Source organism: Puntigrus tetrazona, chromosome 5, assembly GCF_018831695.1.
Source record: "Puntigrus tetrazona isolate hp1 chromosome 5, ASM1883169v1, whole genome shotgun sequence".
In the NCBI taxonomy this organism is placed as follows: Eukaryota; Metazoa; Chordata; class Actinopteri; order Cypriniformes; family Cyprinidae; genus Puntigrus; species Puntigrus tetrazona.
The window spans coordinates 7,824,714-7,847,298 of NC_056703.1; the positions used below are offsets into that span (position 1 = coordinate 7,824,714).

General features: G+C 37.5%; 1 protein-coding gene across 1 annotated transcript in view; it reads right to left on the minus strand.

Moving 5' to 3' along the window:
* Positions 1–5,052, minus strand: part of camkk1a (calcium/calmodulin-dependent protein kinase kinase 1, alpha a) — a 35,016-nt gene extending 29,964 nt beyond the window's left edge. Inside the window, exon 1 of the mRNA XM_043239910.1 lies at positions 4,699–5,052. Coding sequence (XP_043095845.1) covers positions 4,699–5,001 — 303 coding nt within the window. The 5' untranslated portion in view covers positions 5,002–5,052. The remainder of the gene's footprint in view (positions 1–4,698) is intronic.
* Between the last annotated feature and the right edge of the window lie 17,533 nt (positions 5,053–22,585).

Genomic DNA, 22,585 nt, shown 5'->3' on the forward strand with positions numbered 1-22,585 from the left:
TACAAATGAAATAAGAAGAACTCAAAAAGAGAGACAGAGAGAGAAAGAGAGAGAGAGAGAGACAGAGACAGAATGAAAGAGAGGGGGATGAAGAATGGGAAACTGGACTCCTGGCTGAGTCTAGACTATTACTGGCACATGCTCAGTGAGCCCTGCATTGCAGTATACCCACACACACACACACACACACACACACACACCCACCCACCCACACACACACACACACCCACCCACCCACCACACACACACCCACACACACACAAAAATGAATAAAACTTACCAAATACAAGAGCTTAAATTACAGATGGACTAAAATTTGTTTACATGTAAAAAGTAACAATGCAGTGATAATACAGTTACGGCTTTAAACCATTAAACTGCAAAATATTATCATGTCATGGCGGTTAACTTATTAACCAATTAACCAATTAATAAAACTACCTCATAGGAGTGTTTAGCTCTTTATAAATCAAACTAAAAAATGCTGTGAATTCAGGCACTTTGCAGTGGTGTTGTTATTAAGTGATTTAAGTGAGCGATAATGGCAGGGATGAGAACAAAGCACAAACAGGAAATGAGCTTCCAAAACTAAATATATAATCACCCGATAGTGTCAATCCATTTTTTTATTTTGACTTTAAAATATCTGATACTGACCGATAACCACCCCTAATGAAAATGAATATCACGTCATTCATCAATTATTCATTCAAATCATTCATCAATTATTCATATTGTCATGGCTTAAAGAACAATACAGCTCCGGGTACGTGCCGTTACATAAATATTTCACAGTAGTCTACACTTTCCAATCCATAAATGTTTCAAAATTGTTTGTCTCACAGGCTCTATATATCATTTTGAACCTTATTTAATTTTAGACCGATTCGGTGAAGAAGAAAGCAGAAATAAGCACACATTAATCCATGAAGAGGTCTAGTGGTATGTTTTGTCAAACGCGAATCTTAGTATCTTATCTATGTTGTGAGGACAACTTGTGGGCTCCGAGGAAACAATCTGCCACAACTTCAAAACAGATATGCCTTAAAATCGAATTTCCTGTCCACAGACAACAGCAGGTTTTCCTAATGCTATAGTGTAGCTCCTAGCTCCTTCAGTAAGAATTCAGTTATAAACTACAAGGCACATGTCGCTCTACATATGAAGGACTTGCAGAGTCAGATCACATCTGAGCCCTGTCACAACAAATAAACGCCACGTCTACTTCCTGTGAAGGCAGAGATGCCTCCTAGGGCAAAAGAGAAGATGAAGAAAACAGGAAAAGACAGGGAGAACGTAAAGAGAGCGAGTCGAAGTTTTCACAGAGGGAAATAAAACGTTTAAAAGCGTGACAGTGGAGGATTAGCACACGGGCTCAATTTTCACTTTGGTCCTCTTCCAGGTTGGCCCTTTTTTTTCCTTTATAAACCCGGATTAGACTGGATAATCTTGGGTTTAAGTAAGATACAACCATATTGTGCATTCAAATGTTGTACGACGATAACATCTGGGATCACGGCGCGTAAGTGGCGCAGGTTATGCTGGGTAATGCTGGAGGTAGAGAGGGCGCGGAGTGTTTCACGGAAAGGGCATGAGTTTATTATGGCCGAAAGGAGAGTGAAAGAAGAAAAATACACGAGAACAAAATGGAAAAGGGCAAGAGGGGAAAAGAAACGGAGACAGAGAAAGAGCAAAAGCAAGGAGAGAGCGCAGGCAAAAGCGAGGGAGAAAGAGAAATATCCAGTGATGTGAAATCTGACAGTCAATTACTTTGACTGCTCCATATACCTTAACCAAAACAGCCTCACATTACTGCTCACACTTCAGCTGGAGTGTCAAGGCAGAGAGGAGAGTGTGTATGACAGCTGTCTGAAGTCTGAGGGGAAGAAAAAAAAGACAGATTTCTTCTTCAAATAATACAGTAGAGACTCAAAGATGTGACTGGAGCTGCTGGGAGGAAGAGAAAGAGGGAATAAGATAGAGAATGAGAGTTCGAGAGCATTAGAAGCAGGATCAACGTGAGAAAAATCTATTAGAAAGTCACATAAAATGGGTCTCGGTGATTACAGTTACTAATAAATGTGTTCTTACTCCGGTCCTAATGAATATGGATCTGCATTACTGTGCACCTAGCAATTAGTATAATATTAACATACACCCAGATCTAAGATGCAGGGATATTTTACATTTCTAATAATAATAATAATAATATAAAATTTAGCTTAAATTCCAAATCCCTAAAAATGATTAATAAATAAATTCTACACAGCAAAGAGGAAATAAATATGATGGAAAGTGAAAGTTTCAAATAAACGCAGTCCTTCTTCCTTTTTCTTCCTTGATCCTTTGAACTCCTCAAAGACTAAAAAAAAAAAAAAACGAAAAAAAAAGAAGACACAAAATGTTTTTATTTTATGACTGGAGTAATGGAGCAATGGCTGCTGAAAATTCAGCTTTTCCGTCACAGGAATAAATCACATTTGAAATTATATTAAAATAAAAAAACGGTTTTTAAATTGTAATTATAATTTTATAGTGTGTACATTTCTTTTAAAAACTAAACACTTTTGTAGCAATTGGGAAGGTTTTATTGTGAAAACCTGGCAACCCTGTTCAAAACCTTCATTTAAAACATTTAAAACATCATGAACAGTAGTGCACAATTCTTCTATCATTTTTTTTTTTTTACAGTTATGAGCATATTTAGCAAATGAGATGCGATATAATGATATTCCCTCAAGATGCCTCTTTGAAATGATACATTCATAAGTTAATGAAACACAAAACAATAAAGCACAATTTTCCCTGCAGAACAATAGCAATCAACGAACGTGAAGCCCTTCTGCATCGCCCATACCACCAGTGATAACCATCTAACAGACAGTAAAGTAAATCCTGCCAGAACACGTGGGAATGTGGGAAAGATACGCTGCATTCCTCTAATCTCTGCTTTATGAGGCTTCCTCTAACTACCAGCGATCATATCAGAGATCGCAGACGTTTCTGCCACTAAAGCAAATAGTACTGAGACATTACAGATTAACAATAAGATTTGTAAGATTGAGGAATGTTTGATTTATTCGTACTTCATAAGAACTTCGCCACTACACAATTTTCATATGCACAGTAATAAAGCTGTATATATTTGTGAAATTATTATTTGTGAAATATACAGCACACTTTAAAAAAAAAAAATATTGATTTAAAAAAAATTGACTCCATAGTCAGCAAAGCACTGATAAAATATTAATAAATTAATTTAAAAAGTGTTCCATTGAAAAACCGTCAAATGGGTTTACTCCAGTATGAACATACATTAAAAAGATACTAAAACTAAATCAACGACAGCAAATAGCTTAAGCGGTGCAGTAAGAGTGTTTCCCCTCTCTGGATGAGTGTTAGAGCGGATGAGAAGAACACGTCCAGCTGATGCTCCTCTCAGAGCAAAGTGCCTCTCACACTACAGAGACGAGATGAGATGCCTTTCAATGTCTCGACCCTCAGACAGGCTTGAGCCCTATTAACACACGCAAACATATAGCCAAGCGGAAATGTGGGCACACACAGATCACCTCTATAGGTCAGAACAAAGATATTCTTTAATAGGAGCAGGTTGATAGGAGAAGGAGGGTGGATGAGGCCGTGGATGAATGAAAGAAGCCTTATTAAAGTTTGGCTGTATGGGTCGCCACATGACCTGGACACTAATCACAGGAAATGAGTTTTGCTTCAAACACACGCGCACATACACACACACACACACTGGCATTTGTGGTTTATGAGGAATGAGGACTCAATATTTTTTATTCTTTACAAACTGTATGTGCTATTGTCCTACACCTAAACCTACCCCTTACATGAAACTTGCATATTTAGATAAAAAAAAAAAAAAAAACACCATTTAGTGTGTTTTCAAGCCTTTTGAATTATGAGGACATCAGCGGTATCCCCATAAACCACCTTTAAATTGTAACAGCTCTGTCATTAAGCAAATTTGTCCCCCTAAACCACAACTGCCAACTCATATACACACACACACACACACATACACACAGCACAAGCTCTTGCTATATAAAGATAAGATTTCACACAAGAAAATCAGTCAGGTTTGACCTCATGTCAAGAGAGACTTGCTACTGCCAATACATCCACAACATGCTGCTGCAAGCATGTAAGAAATACTGCTGCTGCACATATAGCATACGTAAAATAACCCCCATATAGCACACATGAATCACCCCTAAACAGGTGGAGCTGGGGAAGGTGGAGGGTGCACTGCAACTGCAACAGCAACCACTGGATGAGCATTTACATGTTGAGCAGCAAGCTCATTGGCTGCTGATACAAAAAGAACCAATGAGCTGCATCATGTGACAATAATGTCATTATGTCAGATTGACAATGATTTCAAACTACTCAGCGCTACTATATATCAGTTTTCCTCTGTTATTAATGTCACCTGGTCTTCATTTGAGAATATCATTATGTATCACACTGCTGTTGATTCCAGTGTTCGCTTTAATTTTTGACATAAGATGCCGCCGCACTATTAGCATAACTCAAAACGTCCTGATGTAAAGTACAAAACATAACCAAAACCAAAATAAGCCAAAATAACTGTGATCAGACATTAAAGCTATGAAAAAAGGTATGTCCAGATAAATGTGCAACTCCAGGAGATACTGTAATTATTCTCACCTGCGAGTCTGAGATGGACACTCGCTTGGACTCGATAGTTGGCTGTCTGGCTATCCGGGAATAGCGGTCAGCCCCGCTCCCAGAAGAAACGTACGTTCCTCTTTCCTGCAACGACATCTTCCTGCCTGACAGGTGTGGCCTTGTGGGCGGAGCTTTCTTAACACCTGTCCCATTCTTCACTACACTGGAGGAGGGATCAGATCGTAGAGACACCACCGACATCTTGTCAGCCATCTCAGTCGTCTGGAAGGAGTCTGGGTCGGGGTCCACACCCACGCAACCAGGATCACTGCTCATCGCCATGACGATGGAGTAGGAGGAGCTTGGAGATAGGGAGGAGGGGGGTGTGGGGTTTTTGCATTAATTGTTCCAACGTCGGCTTGCAGTTTCAGGAAGCTGTGGCTATACAGAGAAGTGAAAAGAGAAAGGAAACAAAGGCAAAGCAATGTAATTTCATTAAATAGATTTTGTTCTTTCCTCTTTTAAGTAGAAAGTAACATTGTTAATTAGATGGCTGCTGCATGGACTCAAAGTGGCAAGATCGATATATTACTACTAATTATTATTGCATTTAGTATACATACAATTTAACTTTATTAATAAAAATGCTAAAAGGAACAAACGGTATGGATGTAAAATGAAAACAAATGTCTTTTTGAAACTCGTAAAACACAAAATGGAAAAGTTGGTCATTAATTTATTCTACCTAGAGTACATCGACACTCTAGTTTTTGCTAATATTCATAATTATATTTTGTTAATATATTATCATTTATTTTAATGCCGTTTACATTTTTTTAAATGCATTTGTAACATAACATTTTGAAAAATATAATATTTATAATTACATTACAATATTATTAAAATATAATTATTATCATCAAGACAATGAATAAATAATAAAAGCAAAAAAACTTTAAGCAAACAAAAAACATTTCATGAAATACAATGTTTGTTCAAAAAAGAAAATATAAATATACGTATCCGATCAAATTTCAGTGCTCTTATTCCTCATCCTACTTATGTAGAAAATGAAAGGCTCTGTGTGAACATGATCAGTCCTCGACTTCATTTTGGGCTCTAATGAGGGTCAGTTATGCCTTGAGCGTGCACTCCATGGCATTTTTCTGACATTAACTGTGTGGAGGGTGGCACCTGGCAGCAAGGTGCCAATGAAGCCATCCATACGTGACCAGCTAATTGAAATAAAAAGTGTGTTTCTCAGTGAGCCCAATTTCCTTAGACGGGAGATAATTAGGAGACTCCACTGTGAACAAGAACTGCTTTGTACTTACTGACTTGTGTGTGTGTGTGTGTGTGTGCGCGCATCCTATTTCCCTCAGAGCCTTCAGACTCAAATAATCTATCTATCTATCTTTCTGGGGTTTGTTTGTGGAAGACTGAGACAGTGAGAAAGTCTTTTCCTCAATCCATACACAGCCTGTGTATGAGACAGCTGCCTGAGGCCTATTGATTAACACACTGCAGAGTCAGACTCGACCCCACTGCAACAGAGCTTTAGAAAGCTAACAAATCATTAGAAACATTACAGGACCCTGAACCCAAACTACGCATTACATCAAATTGTGAAACAGTAAAACATACTAACATGAACAAAAGATCAAAACTAAGAAAAACAGAAAATATTAGAGTCAATTTAAATATAGAAGTATTAAAAACACTTCTTGTACACTCACTTATAAAATATATATATATATATATATATATCAATATTGAATTTGAAAATAAATTAAATCGTAGTGTATATAAAAATGTATATAAAATATGATGAATGTACTGTAACTGTAAAAAAATTAGTACTGTTATAGTTTACAATTAGAATACTTTTTTTATACATTTACAAATCAAATGAAAAGGAATAAAATCAATACTTGCACAAAATCCTGCACATCAATCACACTACATAATCCCATAAATAACAAAGTTGGACATATAAAGGTTGTTTTTACTAAACATTTATCTACGATAATATCCAAATCAATCCGTTTATGGCAGTCAAACTGTCTAACTGTCTGATATACAGGACTGAGAGAATATGCAAATAGCTGACAAATTGGCTAAAATTTGCAGAGACTAAGCATGTATCCTGACCCTATCTGTCTGTCTGCTGACAGCAAGGCCACTGTGCTCTCTTCACACATCAATGTCTCTCTTATGATCAGACATTGTTCGCTTCATACAGAGAGAATCAAAGCAGCCCTGGACATCTGCTTGAGTCTTTGTTTTATAGATAAAAGAGGTGGAAATACAAAATACGGCTTTCTGCATGGAAATAAGAGTGATAGAAAGCAGAAGACAAAGACGTAGGACTGAATTTCTTCATCCACTCTCATACTGTTCCACATATCTCCCTTCATTTCCTACTGCTATTGTCTCGTTCCACATGCAACTCGTTTCGGAGGGCATGGAGAATTACCATAGAAAATGCAGCTGAACAATAGAAATGTCATCACAACTAAATCCTTTCTGTCCTACAGCGGATCGAGGCGCGAGACAGGCTCCAGAAACAGGGCGAAATCCTGTAACGCAAATGTCAAGGGAGCCACTCTCAATTTGACGTATTTGGGACAAGCTACATTATACTATTGCTCAAGGTTACCCAAAATATACAGGACAAACATTTCTTCTGCAAGCCACGGATGCCTTTTAAAACTGGCCCCACTAAACTGAATTTAAATGGCTGATAGTAAAATGTTTTGTTGGCTTATACTGGACTAAGAAAGTCAATTTTAGCAAATGTGCATATTTGATATCAGGATTATTACATTGCTTAGACAGGAAACAATGAGCAAATGTGAAGCCAGCATTGAACATCTATATACAACTCAAGTGTATCCGCACAGAACATGAATTTATGAATAAAAACCAAGGTAAAGTTTTGGCTCATAAATATTAAATAGGTTTATGTGGCTAGACAGTCGACAGTATGTGGCTACCTGGCAACGTAAACATGAGCCAATTAATATTCATGAGCCTGGCCTTCATAATATACCAGGATTCTAACTCATTCCGGCAGCACTGTCTCACATCGCAAAAAAGTTCAGAGTCCTGTTTCAGCACTGGGTCAAAGCATTGTCCTCCTGCCAGGCTCAGCACTGGGGCAGTTTTATCTTAACGCTACCAGAAGATTCAGGCCACGGCTCTTCTGAGAACAAAAACATAACTGCTACGACAAGCCTCACAACGCATAGGAAATGCCTCGCAATAAACGCACGCACAGACATCCTACACTGACAATGAACTTGTGAACGATGTTATGACAAATGAATTTCAACGCTTTATGATCAAGGCTCGAATTATTCGATCATTAACAACACAATCAAGTAAGATAAAATATTAGGTATATACTGTATATAACTATATATTATATTTCACTTAAGTTCTTTAAGTTATTGATATCAAAATCATGTTTATAGAAAATGTGATTCTTTTGATGGCAAAGCTGACATGTTTTTTAGTGCCACTTGATCCTTCAGAAATCATTTTTATTAAAGGGTTACTCCACCCTAAAAGGTGGAGTAATAGGTTCCAGAAAAGTCCATTTGCCTGGAGCAACCCTTTAATATTTAATACGTTTTTAAAGATTCTGTGAATAACAGAAAGTTCCAAACACTATCTATTTGAAATCAGAAATATTACGTAACAGATGCATTTACTTCCTAACCCCAAACTTTTAGATATCCATCAAATTGAAACCGTCGTACTATTATTTGTCCCCCTTTCAACACAAATGTGTTCAGTAATCATTTAAATATCCTCAACAGGCATCTGAAACATAATGTTACAAGAGCGCAGTGTAGCAGAAACTGCATGTCACATTCATGAGGCAGCCATGCATGCTTGGCTTGTCAAAATCCAACATTCTCAGCAAAATCACGTGTAGAAGCATTTTACTGTAAACACTGATTATGTTCACTGTAAACACAATGATAGCGCGTAAAAAGTGAGCGACAACAAGCACAACACTCCCTAATAGAAATGGTGCATAGCCGGCTTTGAAAATATATACATATATGCCAGCTCTGACATACATTACCGTAGATACTGTAATGTACATAATTTTCAATTTTGTTTTCGTTTAGCTGTATATGAATCGTCCATAAGCTAGCTAGCAGGACAGTTAAAAAAAAAAAAAAAAAAGAAGAGAAGAGAAAATTGTAATCCTCAGACTTCTCTTCCTCCTGGGCAGATGGCCATCTGATAACAACATACAGTAAGAGAGGTGCCATGAGAGAATTCTTGGTTCATTAGGACTCATCTTTAAAAATAGAGAATTTGACTCATCCAGACACGCACTTTCACAAGCATGGAAAGTGAGAGACTAATGTTACATGCTACAAGACTTAAATGCCCTAAAACGAAATCTGTCTGCGTATCTTCCTGTCCATGCAGTCGGTGTTAGGTGACACTATAGTCACAGATCTCTGTAACAAGACCTGAATCACTAGACTATGGAATCTGCACCCACAGGTTCACTGGATATTTGCCTATTTGTGTTTTGTCCTTATTATAATTGCAGCTATGTTATTATTATTATTATTATTATTATTAGCACTGTCGACACATGTAAAAGTGCTCATATTCTAGCCACCTTAAAGTGATATTCATCCAAAATATAAATTCTGTCAATAATTTCTCACCCTCATCTCGTTCCGAACCCGTAAGTCCTTTGTTTATTTTGGGAATTCAAAGACATCAGTGGCTCAACTAGTTTGATGACGCTTTGAGAATACTTTTTGTACATGGCAGATGAAGCAAAAATACAGTTCAATCTAACAACTATTTTACCCAGAAGTTGTGTCAGTCATGCCATTAGCACTAATTCATCTGCTTCGCGCCCAACAGACTGAAAGTGCTATCGTCAAACAGGCTAACATTAAACGCATTTTACAAAACCTGTATGTGCAAAGCTTCTTTAACTCGAATCATATTAAGCATTGCGATTTCTCCCAATCTCCTCCCCATTCTGTCTGCGGTAGGCTGGCACATTTAGGCGAGCAAGTTCAGCTGACTTTCTAAACTCATCCAGACAGGCCTGTCAGCTCCTGCTAAAGAGAATATAACTCACACCGCGTTTTTCCGAGTTTGCATTCGCAGACGCTTCAATTGTTCTCCCAGGTGCTAGATATCCATTTCAATCCAAGACATCTGTATGCTGTGAGCAGACTTTAGTGCGCACACACATACACGCACTTTCTTCCTGCACTGGCAGAGCTGAGCTCTAGCAGGCGTCCTCGTAGAAGCAGAGTGCAGTTATGCGGCTGTTAAAGCGAGTCCCTCCGGATGAGGAGGAATGCACAGAGCAGAGTGAAGGATATGTGAAGAGGGAAAACAGGAGGAGGAGAGGTGAACGCTCTATGCCCACGTTCTGCCTCCTCTCACTTCAATTCAACACCAAAGCTTTGATGCAAACTGTGAGGGAACAGCGCCCAAACGGTTCTAGCGCTGTATCAGTCAGTGGGTGGTGATCTAGAGCGGGAACCGTGTGCTATTAGACAAGATAAACAGCAAACTATCGCTTGACTAAACACAGGATGAAAGATGTGCTTTGAAATAGAAAATAATGAATGGTGTGTCACCATAAACGTTCTACAGTCTACAACTAGTGGGTGCTATTATTGAGTCACGAAAAGCAGGAAAAACAATGTTGAAGGAGACATCAGATTCATTTTAATCTTAATGTTATTAAGTTAGGTTTCTGGTTTAGAAAAAATCTGGAAAGAATGCACGGTTAGTTGTTATGGGCTATCCGATTGTGTGAACAGAGGCGTCTTGACAAGGTTTTGTCAAGACCACTAAGGAATTTTTACCAAAGTATGTTACATACATTTCTTGAAGACTCTAAAGAATCAAACCACCTTGTGTAAAATGGGCATCCAATGTCCCCTTTATTGTAAATAATAAAATGCAAATATATGATTGTCTGTATTTAGGACAACAAAATGAATATGTTTAACTTTTGAAAGGGAGGAAAAATGCTGTCACGTTCATCTGTCACTTGACAGAAGCCAACATGGACAGGTTGCACATCATGCCCTTATGCTTGAAAGCCATGAACAAAACTGCACTGCAAAAAATATTTTCCAGTCAGATAGATAGATAGATAGATAGATAGATAGATAGATAGATAGATAATAGACAGAACATAGATAAGACCAATGTCCAGAGGGATAAAACTACAGGTTGTACATCACACTTTCATCATAATCTGTCAATAAAACTGTCACTCAAAAAGACAGTGGTGAAACCAGCTGACAATCACCAATCTGACAATCAAAACATTTGATTAAAAAAACAAAAAATGGTAAAACCAACTGGCAATCACCAATCTGTCAATCAAAACATTCAATTGATAAGAAAATGGTGAAACCAGCTGACAATCACAAATCTGTCAATCAAAAAATTCAATTAAAAAGACAGTGGTGAACCCAGTTGACAGTCACCAACCTAAAAACACACATAGCCAAGCATTTTTCGACACAATCAAGGCTAGAATCAACACTTACTTTGCTGGCAGCAAAGTCTGGCGGTGGTTTAACCAGTAAGATGCTTTTTTTCTAAACCAAGTTAGTGGGGTTTGGATACTAAGACGCAATTTTTTGTACTGTACATTCAAATGCAAAGAAAAGTATCGTGAAAACACATGCTGGATTAGAGAATAGTTTTACCATCTGAAGAGTCTATAAACAGCCATTACTTTCCCTTTAAGAGGTTGGTAAGCGCTGAGGGAGAGTGGGAGCGCTGATGAGATGAATATTGACAGGCTTTAAACTGCTGGAGCGTACAGTGATTGAGGACACGGCCAATGTACATGCAGATGAATACAAATGGGATTTCACTCATGGAGGAACAACTAGGCAAATTACAGTTGGAGTGTTTAATATGTTGGCGCTTACGGTGGAAGATGCCGTTTTGGACCAGTCTACAAACGTTTTGATGTAATCAGGTGTAAAGGGTGTTATTTTAAAAGGATCTGTCACAAAGCAATTGTAACAATAAAGTGGATCTTATGAAGATAGATTTTTTTGATAAAATGGGAATACTCACTTCAGTCTTGCAGCATTGGGTGTTTCTTCCACTAGTCTCTACACAGCAAGGTATCTGTGAGTGAAATAAAAAGAAACTCTGTTAACCAAAAGCAAAAGTCAACACAACTCCAAAACCCGTTATTTAAAATAAATATTGTGTACCCATCCTGAAACATGAGCTTAACATCCTCATTAAATTACATATCTGTTAGCACAGCTGGGAAGATACAAATAAACTAAAGGCAAATAAATGATGTTACAATATTATAAAGGTAATCTATATGCGATTTAGTATTTAGCTGTAGCTGTATGACAAAAGATCACAAGATAAATCAGCTCTTTGAAAATAAAAAAGCGCACTGGCTGCAGATATAATTACGTTTAGATATAATTTGATAAATGACTGAATTTATTTTACCACCTTGTTTCTGTTATACTGATTACACCTGGAAAACAGTACTGAGTTTCATTTTATTAATGAGCTAAAATTTGAAATTTGGTCTCTTAGTTTATGATTTTTTTTTTGTAATTTTGTATGAAAATTGTAAACTAAAAAAAAAAAAAAAAAAAAAAAAAAATCACAATATCAAATTTTAATCCAAAAACCTTTAGGCCATTGTTAACAATTAAACAATAAATCTACAGGAGTTGTGTTTTTGTTGAATAAATAAATAAATAAATTATATATACACACACACACACACACACACTGTACATAGTGATTTGACACATTAGTATACTTTCTAAAAGATCATATGACACTTAAGACTGAGATAATACATTCAAATAGAATAAATATTTCTCCATACTGTTGTTTTTACTGTATTTTTTTGGAATACATGCAGTCTCACCGAGCATGAGAACCTTTCAAAAACATTCACAAATCTTTTTTGAGCAAGAATATCCAACGCACAAGTTTCTGTGCGTTTCTGGAGAGTGGGAGAGTGATACAGCACACAAAACATAAGCCAATGCTCGTTCTAACCAAGTTTTCCTCATTACAATTATTACAGGCAGAACTTGAGACAGATGGTTAACGGGAAATTTCTAAGCCTAGTGAACAGAAGAGAGCGGCAGACAAAAAAACTACCAGCCTCTTTTCCAGCAGGAATCCAGACTGCCCTCTTTACAGAAGTATGATGTGGACAAATAGGCCACTTATGAAAAAGTCAAGCCCACATGCAAGAGCACCAGCCAAAGCAACTTGTCTGCCTTCTCCAGAAAAGATGTTTGGGTCTTTGGACTGCGGAGAGCTCTGACAAGCCCATTATGTCGCCTAGGCCTGAATTTCAGAGCGAATGCTGGATGTGGCACATGTCACAGTGATCTTGGGTCTGGTGAGCTGTCTTAAGCCACAAGTCTTAATTTCAAACATGAAACAGCGCCATTAAAACCTATTCAAGTCAGCACAGAAACAAAACAGAGCTGCCAACAGACTCAAGTGGGATGGGGATTTGAGAGGAGGCTGTCAGAGAATGCCAGCGTGAGAGGATGAACGGCCAAACGAAGAATATTCTCAGAGAAACTTCAATTGGACGCTCTGAAGAAGATGAAAGAAAGAATTTTATATTTCAGCTATACAACAGAGAGAGACATAAAGAGAGATGCCCTACTGGATATCAGACAGGTACAACAAAGGCAACCGCTCAGAGACAGTCTGAATCCAGACACTAATTTGGAGACATTTATAACACATTACAGCCCGTAAGGACTACAGCGTTCCCTCAGCAAAATGGTGCAAGGCCTTTCTGCTATCCATCTACTTAAAGGGCCCCATGGAACATGAAATGTGTATTTAATGGGCTCTTATAAACGACAACAATACCTTTTATGGATTACACGCAGTCGTGAATGCTCATATCATCAACCTACATGAACAGGAGATGCTGTATATGACAATAGTTTAGTGCTGAATTTGTTAGTATATATAAAAAAAATTACTGATTTTATCAGATTTATTAAAATAATACACTATTTATTTTGATTGTAAATACGGTGCAAGTACATCTATACCCTTCCTGAGAAAAAGCTTTATCAGCTTGTAATATTGGATACCTGTTGACTGATATCTAATTATGTCTATTTGTGTATATATATAACTTTCAACCATCATCTAAGGCTAAATTAAAAGGCAGGAGTATTTTACAACAATTAGGCAACCCTTAAGAGGCCACTGATCATAAAATATTTATAAGCATTACAATATTGCCCAGAATATTTAGAATTGTTTTTATAATTAAAATCTAAAAGATCGTATGACACTTAAAACTGAATACATTCAAATAGATGTCTTACGCTCAACCAGGCTGAATTTATTTAATATAAAACACAGTAAAAACTGTGATTACAATTTTTACAATTATTTTTGCATTTGAATATCGTTTTAAAATGTAATTTTTTAATTTCTGTGATGCAAGGAAACATTTCTTATGTGTTGAAAACAAGTGTAATTAACATAAATGTGTCTATTGTTACTTTTGTTCAATTTAAAACGTCTGTGCTTTAAAATAAAACTATTTTTTATTCGAAAATATATCTTACTTTCCCAAAACATTTAAACAGTGACCTATATGCGAGTTTACGCCTATTGTTTTTTTGACTACATTCCCATTAATGCATTAAATTATGGCTAAAAAAACTATTAAATATATAATAAATAGGTTTTTTTTAAAGGCAGATCTGGGTGCACGGGCACTAATGGCTGCATAAGAAAAGCATGTTGCACGAACTAGTCAGCAACACATCATTAAAACTGGGGCTGTATGTTCCAGACTTACAAGACACGATATGTGAAGTTCACAGTATCACGCATCCAGCACACAGCTTTAATGTCTGAATCCCCCGGGCATGTGCACTGACCTACAGCTCATGGCCAGACCTAACAGCTCTAACCGGCACTGATGTGTGTGCGCGGCATGCCGAAGTCCACCAATGTACGGCATTCACAGCCTACTGCTAAACTCAAGCTACATGCATAGGCTGAATAACATGCATGAAGCAGCTACACTAATAAGAAAGTTTAATGCATGTAACGTTGTAATCTGGTATAATGGTAGACTCATGATCTACATATCGGCCAAGTACAAGTTACTGAAGGAGAGCTTAATTCATACAGCAATGGACAGCAGAGACCAATCCTCACTGCTGATGTGGTGCGATCAGACTGATTCATTAATCACTGATAATCCCACGCTAAGAACGGACACAATATGAGGACAGAGATGAAGGAGGAACAGGCTGGAGTGACAACACGGAGAAAAACAATGCGACAGCGTGTCGACAAACCGAGGCTGTAAATCATTTAAAAGGTTGCATCAAATGATTTACATACATATTAATAACTATTGCAATGTAAACCCTAATAAAGTTAGGAGAACTCAACAATCTGACATACATTTTTTATTGTTACCGCTACTAAAGATTAAGAACTTTAAGTTTTAAGTTAACACCACACAAATATTTTAAATTGCAATTAAATGTAATTATCAGCATATTTGATCGCATACACATGTTAACTTGCAATTAACTTTACAGGCCATCGAAAGCATAACAGAAAATACTATAAATCATTAAAACATAAAATGGAAGCATTAAACATGAAACTTACAGGAAACTAGATTAAAGTTCGTCTTATACAAGAACAAGGATCTTTTTAAGTTATATTAGAGTGAATTTACATAATTAGAAATTATAAGAAAAATTTAAATGTGTGATTGTACATCACTGTGGCAGATGAGCAGATCATATAAAATATTACTGTCTATATATTTTTATACAAAATATAAGCCCAACACTGACCAACAATCACACCGACCATTTTTTAGTTGATTTGTCTGAGGTTGAATAGTGCCTACCTCCCCATTTTTGTGTCTCAACCGAACAGCATTTTTTTTTTTAAAGATGCCGTCAAGTTGATTGTCACTGCCAGAGAAGAAAACAAATTACTTTTTAAAGGTCAATTTTTAAAACCTGACAAGAAAATGAAGAGATGTGACGGGAAAATCATACAAAGCTGTCTCAGCATCTACTTTACAATCAACAACAGCTTTATATTGCAGCCATTAAGCCCTTAAGAAGGATCCATTTCAAACCGTACACACACACACACACACACACACACACACACACACTTGTGCTAATGTGAGCGCGGTTCACGTGGGGGCAGGAAGCAGGGGACATTCAATCTCCACCCTGCAGTCATTCTACAAGCATGCAATCCTCTTTATCTCTGCGTAGCATCTCATCTCAAGGATCTCAAAGACTCATTTTAAATGCTTAGGATTTCAAATGGTGTTAAAGTCATTAGAAATCAACAGAATCTCTCACGAGTGTTCGAAAACAGCATGTTGTCAATAATCGCAGTATAGCTAAGACATAGCAAAACGTCACTTCTTTCTTATTCAAAGTCACCTCTTTCTTTTTTTTCTCAAAAATATATACATATCTTTCATCAAGCAACAAACGCATGTCAATTTTCTGTTTTATCAGTGCAATTTACAGCCACTAGCACAAAAACAGCAGTAAAGACATTGTTGCAAAATATTTCTATTTCAAATGAATGATGTTTTATGTTACTTTCTAATGTTAAAACCATTTTTATAGTACAAAATCACCATATTAGCATGATTTACGAAAGGTCATGTGACTAAAGACTGCTGAAACCTCAGCTTTTGCACAGGAATAAACTACATTTTAAAACATTAAAATAGTAAACAGTTATTATGAATTGTAATAAAATTGCAAAAATAGCCTATTTTTCAAAAAACCATTTGTCTTTCAAAAAATATTTTTAAAATCTTTTTCTTTTGAAATATTCTATTTATTAGCAGTGAAATTGCTTTAACAAACTCCACAATACAATCTCAATATTTCTCAAAAGTTATTATGAATTGTAATAAAAATGCAAAAACAACCTATTTCACAGAAAAACATTTGCAATCCGCCTTTCAAAAATATTTTAAAATTCGGTTTTAGCTTTTATATTTGTTTTCTTTTGAAGTATTCCACTTAATAGCAATGAAATCGCTTTATTAAACTCCACAATACAATCTCAATATTTCTCAAATGTTGCTTACATGTTCATGGCTGGGCACATTTGTGTAATTAAAGTTTTAATTAACCGTGATAAATGAAATGAAAGCGTGTCAGTTGAGGTCAGGGGTAAAATTGGATTACACGCTTGGGGAATCAAGTTCGAGATCTGGATTCATTTCAAACTAAAAGCCAAATAAGCAGTATGGACACCCTAACGCCACATCATTTTGTTCAATATAACCAATTATTTAATCTAGAAACTATCCATAGCCCTGTGACAGACTTTCACCCAGTTGAACAGGGTGTAGGGTGTTTCCATCTCGTACTGTACAGTACTTCTAATCCCTCAATCAAAATGACTAAACACTGCATGTCTGAAACACACATTTCCAAAAGAGAGAGAGAGTGTGTTTAGTACAGCTTGACTGTTTCGGTCTGTAATCCGGGTCACTTTAATTGAATAAAGCAGATTATCTCGTCTAAGGGAAGTTATAGCACCCACAGCCACTCACTCGATATCACCGCTGTCATTGAGAGCAGACATACGAAATATCCTCATTCTACAAATGCAAAAAGATGAGTCAGAGACATGTTTGAGGACGAAAATAGCAGCAGGCACTTTCCCTGCCAAATCCCGAGCTAACCTCTACGTGCCCTACTAACCCCTAGCTAGTGAATTCGGGATTAGCGGATGGGGAGAGAGATATAGGAACGCCTCATTTGATTTACTCACACGGATCGAGGGCTCGCTGAGGGGTCGGCTGGTGGATGGAGGCATGATCCGGCCCTACGGGGGTGAGGGAGGGGTCCCAGATGGACAGGAACCCATCGTTTATGCCATGGGACTTCCAGGGCGTTCCCCTCCCTGCACTGCATAAGTCGTCGCTAAGACCTCCACAGCGTCCCCTTTCACAGGTCACAGCCTGTCCAGGAACAGGGCGAGCGGTGTGGGTGGGGCATAAGGGGAGGAGCTTCTGGTGTTTTCCCATAACCAAATAAAAAATGATGGACCAGCAGAACCAGCGGACTGGATGTGCTTGACGACTACACATGTCAGATTACCCGGATTTAATCCATCTGGGGACATCCCAACTGAAATAGCTCTAGGATGCGTTAGAGAGAAAACACACACACACACACACACACACACATATACATACAGAGCACTAAATTTAGCCGATGGTAATCATCATTCATAAATGATGAATGCTGCAAATTCATGCTTGTCCTGAGAGACTCTGGACTTCACCCAACTCACAGTGTGTGCCTCTAAAAACAGCCCAGCCAGGAGGAGGAGGAGGAGGAGAACAGTTCTCACACACACACACACACACACACACACACACACACACACACACACACACACACACACACATACACACACAGCTCTTCCTGCACCATTAAAAGTCCATCGAGCGATGTAACGTCTTTACATAACTTACTGCGATACAAGAAATCACTATGTTCTCTGTGGTCTGGCATTTAAAGAAACAATGGAAAAGTTAAACGTAGAAGCTGAACAATAGCGGGGTCTTCTGCACATTCTCCTTCTTGTTGGTCGGCAAAAGCACATTTTAACGAGGAGATTCGTTCTCAGAGCACCGCAAAGGATTTAGATGTCTCAAAGCCTGACAGTGTGGATGAAGACAGACCTGTGTTTGGACAGCTATCACTCAAGAAGAGCTGAATCACATTTCCATCATCACGTGGGTGGATGAGGTTTAGTCATGGGCGGAAGCAGGTTCTTTCAGTAACACTTTTCAGTTTTTTTGCAGTCATTATTAATTGAGGTAATGTTCATTTTGCTATTGTACACAATTCATGTATGCCACCATTCAAAAACTACTTTTTTTGAGAGATGTTTCTTAAGCTTCCAAGGACTTGAAAAACACAGTTAATCCGTAACATTCTGAAATATTTCCTGTCTCCAAACTTTTAAACGGCATTATTGAACTCAACATGAACAAACGAACTTGAAATGTGAAAGATGTATTCGTATATTTAAAAATTAATACTGACCGAGATGCATTTGGCGTTTGGATACAGAAATGTAAACAAGATATTGTCTTTCTTTATAGTAATAACTAGTATGGATGAAAAACTGGACTTCATTTAACTGCAGATGTTTGATGGCAAGAAACTGATGTGCTTCTCTGAGCACATGTTGTGAAATTTACCATTGCCTGTGTAATTGTGTCACCCTTCATCTGGGGAAATCCAATTAAGAGCACTGGAGGCTTGAAAAGAGAGGAGCCGGAAAAACAACTCGACATGGACTGACTGCATGTGTGTGAAAGTGAGAGAGTTTACAAGCTCTGTGCACAGAGTAATGGCTTTGTCGGTGATAAAAATGACATTTTTAATGGTTTTCTTAGAATCAAAATCAGGGAGTAGACATAATGGTAGCGACAATCAAATAAAAACCCACTAGAAAGGAGTTCTGAGAATTCTGATTCAATTTAAAGAAAATCTGTCTCGGATGTCGTACAACTACGCAAAAGCACAACCTATTTCAAGGAGAAAAGAACCGACGCCGTTCTAACAACTTTACTTTGACAATCAGCCCAATTCGCACCTTCAATAGCGCAAAACACGCATCTATTCTGAAATGTTTCGGCGTGCGAAGAGGCTGAAATGCTGCGTGGTTCGCTACTATAAACATGTTGAACTCTCGCTCTCACGGTATGCCAAATCTGCGTTGAAAAGAAACTTGTACAGCTTCGAAACAAAAAAAAAAACACACATTATATGATCAAAAAGAAGGCAATATATTCTGAGGACTGAATGTCACTCACACGAATGACTTTTTGGAAGAACCGCTGTATTGTTAATCTACAGTCTGGCCTCTTTACATTCCATTTTGCAGATTTATGAGTCCTGCGAGGATTATAAAGGTTTTTACGGGCTACGCGGTTAACAATGTCGACGAGGAAAAAAAGCTCCAAAGGTAATGCAACACTAACATCCCTACTGCATTTCCATTTTACTTAGGGATTTGGGAAATCCAACCAAAGTCCTTTTAATGATGGTGTATCTCACAGGAGTGATATGTGGATAGTGCTGAGCTGTTTTATTGACTAGTTTCACAATGCATAGCATGAGCTTGAGTTGCATCTTAAAATAAAACAGCACCGTTTGGTCAATAACTGAGCATATGATCATGTATAACGTACTGTAATATAATCTGTCTGAACATGGACACTGCGTAAATAAGGTTCTTTGTATCCTCTAGAGGCCTCACTGGACAGCAGCATAACGGAAAACAGTGTTTTTATGGTGAGATGACGGCTCCCTGTCTAACACTATGTGTGGCGAAAGGTCATTATGCCAAAAGACAAACACGATGCTAGCCATATCAGTAGATACAAACACTAGACTAAAAACAGCTTCATGGCATTAAGGCCAAGGAGAAACATCTACAGTATAGCAATGCATTTCAATGCAGGAAATCTAATATAAATAAATAAAAATGACCTGAAATGCTGTATGAATGCATAACATATGCAGAGAAGATGCTACATGTTCACTCACTGTGGTGTAATATAACAAATTTAGTTTAAATTAACAAAAAAATAAAGCACACGTAATTTAAATGCTACATTTTAAATATTACAATAGTACATGAATTACACTGATGTCAGTCTGGATCTAGATGTCTATACATCCAGTTATGGCCCAGGAAAATGTACATAGTCTCAATGCAAATGAATTAAGTCAATTTCCCTGTCACAAATTAAATTGGCTGCAATGTAATTAAGTTCAAGAACTGTGTTGCACTTGCTCACTTTCTTGAACCGAATTCAATAGGCAGAACAAAATGTAATATATGAAAACAAAATTAAGCTTCTGGCAAAACATTAGCTTCACGATAAGAAAACGACTTCTGCAAAAAAAGAGAGCGCTGCTTCATGATAAAAGTGTATCCAGTCTTGTGTTCTCTCTCAGGATCCAGCTGTCAGCCAAAGCAGGCCAAACCATGCAGATGGGAAGGCAATCTGTTTTAATGGCTCATTTCTAATCACCATATTAGAATAGATTTTGCCAGGACCTGCTTTACATATCGCCAACATTTATCATGTTTTTCAAATGAGGTCTACAACCTGAGCGAGCAGGATGTCAATATATTCCATTCGCTATCCCAGAACATCAAAGGCATAGAAAAAAATATTTCAAACTACGAGACCCCTATTCATCTTTAAAAAGACCCTGTAAAGACAGCAAAGGAACCATCACATTCGAGGTTCAGAAAGGCAGGAGATCATTAAAATAGTCCATGTGACCTCAGTAGTCCAACCTTCATTTTATGAAGCTATGAGAAAACGTTTGTGTGCAAAGAAAACTAAAATAACAACTTCATTCAACTATTTCTCAGCTTCTGAATCAGTCTTTATATATATATATATATATATATATATATATATATATATATATATATATATATATATATATATATATATACACACACACACACACACACATATACATGCACAGTAACTCTTTATATTAGGATAACTTCAAGAGAAATCAGACTTAAACTACTTCTGTGATGGTCAAATTGTGTAATCCAGATGCACAACCAATCAATGATGATGTAATTATTTACAGATTCTATCATCACCCGCGTTCAGCTCACTCATACCGATTCCTCAGAATATAAAAAGAGCGGGAATAGTTTTCCTCTTCTGACTGTATTGTGCCTCCCTGCAGACGCATCTGAAGGCGTCACTGATGGCTTTCAAGTCGTTGCCGATTTGAGTGAGATAAAGGGTATTTGATCTCTCCAATTTTCTTCTAACACTGAAATGGGTTGGAGTTACCAAGTATTCCCACAATAACCCTTCACAGACAATCAGGTCAGTGCTTCACAGACACGTAGTTTATGACATTTATAATGCATGGACGATAAAACCTAAAAGGAGAGTTTAGAATTGACAAGTCATCCTTCTTCCTTCATACATTAAAATACATATTAAATAAAAAGTACTGAATTTGCAACAATTGCTTCAAATGCTGAATCAATTCAGTGTCAAGATTCACGATTAGAATTTTTGTCAAAAAAATCTCCTGCCCCTTCTAAACCAATATTCTTCCTTTAATAAACTAAATGAACTAAAAAACTTCCTCTTCTCATCGGAGACATCGTGATGCAGGCAGTCCATCGCTGTCGGTCCTCCTTGAAATGGTTGTAGCGTCTTTCCCTGACACTTTTAAATGCTTTTACACTGCCGCCATTTTTTCTTCATTAGCGAGCGTCTATATTTAATCGCATCACATCATCGTTCGTCGTAACTTATCGTTATTTTCGCAAGGAGACGTGAAGAGAATTTTCAAAGATATATCGCAAAAGATATCGCCCATCCCTACTGTACGTCTATGCTATGTCAAAGTTTAGCATCACAGTTTTGCGGCTTTCATCAACGCAAAGGTTTGCTCAAAGTTTTCCCTAAAATGTGTTTACGAGCTCCTGCCATCTGTTGAGGGAAGAATTAGTCTCCAGATTGAGGGCTTTGGGGGTTGTTTATTTCCAAACCATGTCCTCTAGAGATGTGATTAATTGGTCGGCGAAAACATATCCCTTTCCATAACTCCTGTGGTGAAGCCTGGCCTGTGCACACACAGCGAGACGACCAAGGCTATTTTAGTAGATTTAATCTGGAGCCTAATATGAAAGCCATAGAACGCTGACCGCTCTAATAGTTTTGAGCACAGAGCACTAAAGTAATAAAGTTTTGCAGTTTCATCTAGCCGTCTCATTTAGCAGCGAGGAGCAGCTCCCACAGAGAGGCTTGAGTTTCTTCTCTACC